At 34.8% G+C, this 6,637-nt stretch overlaps 1 protein-coding gene across 1 annotated transcript; it reads right to left on the minus strand.

The window, feature by feature from the left end:
* Positions 1 to 306: 306 nt before the first annotated feature.
* LOC105312153 (ATP-dependent DNA helicase PIF1-like) lies at positions 307 to 6,254 on the minus strand. Its single transcript, XM_011404571.2, has 4 exons — positions 6,145 to 6,254; positions 5,268 to 5,950; positions 605 to 661; positions 307 to 347 (listed from the first exon to the last, which is right to left on the minus strand). The coding sequence occupies exons 1-4, from the start codon at positions 6,252 to 6,254 to the stop codon at positions 307 to 309; spliced, it is 891 nt and encodes a 296-aa protein (XP_011402873.2).
* Positions 6,255 to 6,637: the final 383 nt, after the last annotated feature.

Consider the following 6,637-nt stretch of genomic DNA (forward strand, 5'->3'; position numbering starts at 1 on the left):
ACCATTCCACAATAGCTACAATGTTATAATGACATCGTCACTAATGCATGTAATTGTACCTTCTTTTAATGATGCATGTAATTTTACAAATGGAATAACTTTGTCATATTTCCTTTTCTTGGGTAAGCCAATGACAGTGTTCTCATGACCTTCAGGTCTTCCTCTTTCCTGAATAATAGGAGGAAGTGTTATATCTACTTTTTGGAAAGAAACAAACAGCAGCTAGATTTTTTACCTTTAAAAGACAATTGCCACTCCTTCTCAATCCTTGCATTTAATTCTGGAATGGAGATGTCTGGAATTTTATCATTGAGAGCCACAAAGTGAGGAAATGGTTAGGTTAATCCCTAAAAGAACACAGAAACCCAAATTTTATAATTCATGTAATGCATACATGTTTTGAAGCTGCAGCAGTTACTCTGTTTTTAGTATTAATAGTTGGCTGGGTTAATGATCTCTAAAAGATCACTAAGAAAACCAAATTTTATAAATGTTTACTGACATGTTTTAAAGCTGTAGCAGTTTTTCTATTTGTAGTTGTACTAATAGTTGTTGTTTGTGCCTTTTTACAAGCAATCAAAGTTAAACAAAAGGCAATGCTTACCTGTGATAGGGTTTGCTGACATTAATGGTGGTGGTTGGCTACTGCTAGTAGTAGCATCTAATAAATGTAAAGTTAATAGATTTAATGCAGATTACACAATTATGATCATGATAGTTTTAATATCAACTAACATTCTTTTCAAAATTCTTTTCCATTTTCCCAAAGTGAAATAATTTTTCTCAAAACATCAAAACTGGAATAATTATCACAAGTAGACTCAGAAGAAAGGGAAGCTATGGTAGTAGTAATTTTTGAACCATGGCAAAATTTTTCTGCCTATAGAATATCACATAAAGTATTTTACAAACTCAACACAATGCAAGCATACTTGTGACATTGGGCGTTTGGTAGACGCTTGTATAGTGGAAATGGTAACTGGTGGAACTTCATTTTTTAAAGTGCTTGAACTATTATCTTAGAAAATACGCTAGTTTTCCTTGTATTATTTAAGAGTCCAACTTTTGTCACACAAATATTCTGAAAAAGATCTATTTCGAGTATCATTCTGAGTGCAAATAATGTGCACGGAAGGTAACTTCATGGATATTTGAGACACAATCACAATTGGTAGCTGTAACATTAACAGTACCATCATGAGTGTTAGTGTCATAATCATTGTGACTATTTTTCTGTGAACAGGTAATTATCGCCTTGTCTTTTAAGTCAATTTGTTTCTTCACAAATTTAAAAGCATAATCTGTTAAATATTCCACATACTTCACCAAGAACTTTTCATAAGTAGAATGGTAAATCACTGATACCTTTTGAGCCAAAAGGGCAGCCTTGTGGTTACGCTCTGATCTAAGAACCCAAACAATCAAAAGGAAGCTTTTGATAAAGACTTCCAAAGACTAATATTTAGACACAACTGACTTCAACTTAGCATTCAAACTTTCCAATCGATTATTTGTTGTATTTAGGAAATTTCCCAAGTTGTACTTCATTCCCATAATCCATTGTTCTTTAATTGGATGACAGTTTTTCTTAAAATATTCCAAACTGGTAGAAGGTACACTTTCACACAGACAAAAATATATTTCTTGATATTACTCAGCCGAAGTAGTGGCTGAAGTATTTCTAATGACAAGTTTTGTTGACCTGATGTAATTACCATCATTTGAGTTGTTACTTTGCGACAGAACTCCCAAAAGTGTGAAATAAGCAAATCTGCAAGCTGCTGATGGAAAACAATGAGCTGGTTTGTCTCTTTGGCTTAAATCTTTATTACCCATTAGCACACGACTTGATTCCCACTTTGGCTTTTCCTTCTTAAAAAAGTCTATCATATGAAACATTGTTTCTTCAGGTACTAAAAAAACTGCAGCTATTTCACTTAACCCATTCCTAGCATATACAAGCAAAATATAAACAGTCCAGTAGTTTGTTGGTCACATCAAAACAAACAAATTTGGGGTATGCCACAAAGATATCTTTCATTTCTTGATCCTGAAAATAAATTCCTCTTAAAACATTGGAATGACTTGTAATTACTTCAACACATGCACGTATAAATACAAGGTAATAATAAATAATAAATACCATAATAAGCATTCAACATACCATATGTAGTTACGTATCTGATAGTATCTTAACAAAAGTATCTAAGTCAATTCAAGTACTTTTGTTTTGTAAAGAACTTTGCAAGTTTGTTAGATCCTTGAGAGTGACAGCTTTTCCTGTTTCTTGAGAGACTTCGTCTCGAAGACTCTTTTTCTTAGCTTTTATATTTAAACAATTTCCAGTTTTTTGTCCTTCAGAATCGTTTCATTTGCATTGGCGAAAAAGTTCTCGAAATAATTTCTATAATTATTGTAAATCAATGAATAATTAAACATTTTATTTACCCTATACACATCATGGCTGTGGTCCTTTATAATTTTGTCAAAGTTAACTGCTGCCCATCTTCTGAAGCATGAAATTATATCATTGCAGGGCAATCTTTACAAAATGTTCTAAATGTTAAGAACAACTATATATATGATACTGTATAGTGACTGACTTACAATAAAGAATGTTTTTCTTTCCTTCAGATTTAAACTTTCTGCCACCGTGTGTGCAAGTATAAACCACTTCATAATACTTCAAAGTAAACGTGAGAGGTCTATCAATTCTTCTTTGAGCAGGCTCTATGGTTTTTGAGTCACGTACTAACAATTGTACTGATGTGGACTTCTTGTACTGTTGAACCTTCGTTGCACTTCTTCAAGCATTTTAAAGGTCTTTTGAATTGAAAAAGAAGCATTATCTTTATCTTGATTAGAAGCTGATGGTATGTCACCCGAGATATCACGAGTCTTTGTCAGCTATGAGGTCAGTATATAGGCTTGGTCATTAACCTGCTTTCCATTTATAACCCTTTACAACAGCAACCGCTTTGATAAGGCTATGGAAAGGAAACTGGTTCCAGTTGAGTAGACACATCGTTTCTAAATTGAAATGTTAGGCAAAACTGCTCTTTCAAGTCTGTCACCATTTTTGCTCATTTCAGAGGATTTCACAAGCCAAAAGTAAGTTCTAAACATTCTCTCTTTTGTGTTTTGTCATTTTCTAGGTTACTTTCCTCGGCTGCTGATCGTTTTTAACTGTTGGGAGTCGCGCTACTGTACTTTTCTACCTATATACTGTGCTTTGAGTCTTTCACAATGTTATATATATCAGAGAGATTAAACAGGAAGTTATTTAAGCTATCTAGGATGTTGTTTTGCCATAAATAAAAAAAGAAAATAACAATTTTACTACAACCCCACATGTTATTAACATACAGGAATGTCGTTCGGTGTTAAAATGTACAACCATCAAGTCTTGATGAGGCTGTAAAAAAGAGCAACACAGGTAAAATCTTTGTCAACAAGCATAGCAAATACCACTTGAGTGTGCTCTGCAAGATCAACAATGAGTTTAGCAGGAGACTGTTCAGAAGCAGCTATGAAGTAACTGATGAAACATCAGGATAGAATCTCATTGTGCTAATCAAGACAACTGTGGTAGTCAAAATGAAAAACTTTATTATTGTAGACATCTTGGTATACGGGATGTACAATGCTATTGTTGCCGAGAGTATCAACACTACCAATAACAGTATGTGTTACACGGGTAGCAGTAGTTGCAAAGGAGATTGGTGATGGACTGCACATTCAATCGAAAACCTTCTGAAAACATGATTTTTTCTATTACAGCGAGTATAAATATGACTTCAATTGTCACTTTGATTAACGCAGGTGTTTCTATTTTTCAGATTTGTACTGATACACTTCCTGGTGGGAGCTTTATCATGCCAGGACCATGTCAAAAAGATATAGTGGCAGAAAATGGCCAACACAGGAGGTAGTGGGACAAGTTACTGTTTCTGTAACCTTTTCTGCTACTTCATCAATTTCACACGCATTTATTGTAGTCCATAGCGTATCAGTCCCAGGTATATTGGGTACTGAATTTTTGTCAAAACATGCTCTATTATTGATTTTCAAGCAAAAACATTACAATTTGGGATAGAGTGTCCAATAATGTCACCCATTAATGACAAGCCACCATTGATGACCCCAGTAGCTCTAAATAATACTGTTCTGCCCAATAAGACAAGAACAACTCCAGAAACTGTACATACATAAACTGATACTGTTGCTGATGTGGCAGTGGGACTAGTTGAGCCCTTAGAGAACAGTCCCAAGCATTTGATAATGGGATGCTAACTATGTATAGCCAACAATAATAAAGCTGTGTCTGTATCTAATAGGCTTATTACATGTAACTTAAAAGGAAACAAATGCATTTTTTTGGATTTTTCAATAATCATCAATATAACATTTCAACAACAGTTATCCACTTATTTTCAACAAAAAGTCTTTCACTTGAAAGAAAATGTACTTTACGTTTCGTCCTTTCTGTTGGCAGCCATTGTCTTCCTAGTTAAGCAACAATGCAGGAGCGTGCACTTTGTGATGTCAACAGATGAATTGATGGTTGCTTCTTGCATCTCTTTCATGCAGATAAGACTTGTTACTTTTGGCTTTGTTAAAAAACAAGTGTATTAGTGTAAAAAATTCCTAAGATTGTTTTCACCACCGTATGCTTATCTCTCACATGTATATATTATTCCTAGCATCATAATAATTTACTATTATGATTTTAACCCTTATTTATGATTAATTTTGTACATGCACATTTAGATAACACATAAGACAAATATAAACATACAAATATATTATCATACGTTGTTATTAATTTTATCATCACTCTGTAGAGCTTGATTATATTGATCTTATCATCACTCTGAAGAGATTGATTATATTGATCTTATCATTATTCCGAAGAGCTTGATTATTATTGATCTTATCATCACTCCATAGAGCGTGATTATATTTATCTTATCATCACTCCGAAGAGCATGATTATTTTACTTTTGGGCCCAACAACCATCCCCAATCTCCATTCCATTATTATGAATATAGTCAAGAGTTGTATATTATACTATAATACAGACCAAAACACTTTTGTGGTTTTAATTTGTAATATAGTAATATCTCTTCACTATCCCAGAAGACACATCATCATTTATAATCTATGGTTCCTTAGTCTATCTATTTCATCATTTGCTACTGCTCATGATGTGATTTTTTTTGAACAAGTCCTAGCAGAGCAACTCCTTGCAGTGTTCTTACTCTACTTAAGGCAACGTATACCATTCCATCTTCAAACATTTTAGGACATAGATCGATTACAGCAGCATCAAGAGATAGACCCTGAACCTTATGTATAAAAGCTGCCCAGCAAGGTAGTAATGGTAACTGCGTACACTGTAATGTTACTCCTTGCTTGCCATAGAACTTGGCCATGACTGGTTCTATTGGGAGAGGTTCTTGCTCTGATAAATCATTAATTGTGACACGGCTCACTAGACCTACACGTGTGTCATGAAATTTTACATATACTTTTTGTGGCAAGTCCCCTTTCTTTGCTTGATCATCAGCTCCATTTGGCCAAGAGAAACCTACAATTATTCCTCTAGCTCCGTTTACTAATCCTTCCTCACATATAATGTTACGTTGTAACATAACCTGTGCTTCTATAGCTAACTTCACTTTACGTGATAAGCCAGCACAATCTCTATCATTGAAAGGTATGAGCGATTCTGGGACTTCTTCATGTGATACTACACCAGGGATTAGTGTTGTTGGCTCTACTATTGAATGCTCTGCATCAAATTCATATATTTTAGTAGAGCGTGATAAATCTTTAAATCTATTGTCCTTATATTCATCTACTTGCTCCTTTAAAGGCAGTAGGCGTAATGCATCAACAAATGGAGGCTGACTGACATCAATGGGATCCCTGATACCACTTGTCAATCTAGATCAGAGTACACTTATATCAGACTTTGTCTGAGAACCAATTCTCATACAGTTGAGAATTTTTGAATATTCTGTGACTCCTCTTTGTCCCATATTTTGAGTTAGTTTAATTAGTTTGAACTCATCCCTCCACAAGTGTGTTGAGCCTGAATTGTAGCCTCTGCCATCTTCAAATACAAATTTGTCCCTCACTGGTGGCAACTGGAGAAGTCACCTACTGCAATGACATTCAGTCCTCCAAAGAGTACCTCAGTGTCATCGATTCCTTTAAATTCAGTTAGCCTCTTGTGAATGAAGGACATTGTTAAGTATGAGACCAAACTTATCTATTATTATGGTGTTGACATATTTCCAGGATTGTCTTAGTTCCTTTAGTCTCTCTGCTCCAAGCTTTCTATAGGTAGTGGCGTTTCCATGCTCTACAGTAAGATTGACAGCCCGGTGAATAGTTAATGCACCAATATTAAAGGCTGCAACACCAGTTGGTGCCATTAAAATGCAAGCATTTCCAGCAACAATATGAGCTCTTTCTAAATGCTCTTTGATGACACATTACTTGGCTTTTACCAGTTCCAGCACTACCTGTTATAAACATTCGAAATGGGCTGGGCATTGACCTCTGGTCCTCATTTGAAAATCATGTACTGCTCTTGAATAATCAAGGACGTTCTCAAAGGGACTCTCT

Source organism: Amphimedon queenslandica, unplaced genomic scaffold (assembly GCF_000090795.2).
Source record: "Amphimedon queenslandica unplaced genomic scaffold, v1.1 AMPQUscaffold_13469, whole genome shotgun sequence".
Classification (NCBI taxonomy): Eukaryota; Metazoa; Porifera; class Demospongiae; order Haplosclerida; family Niphatidae; genus Amphimedon; species Amphimedon queenslandica.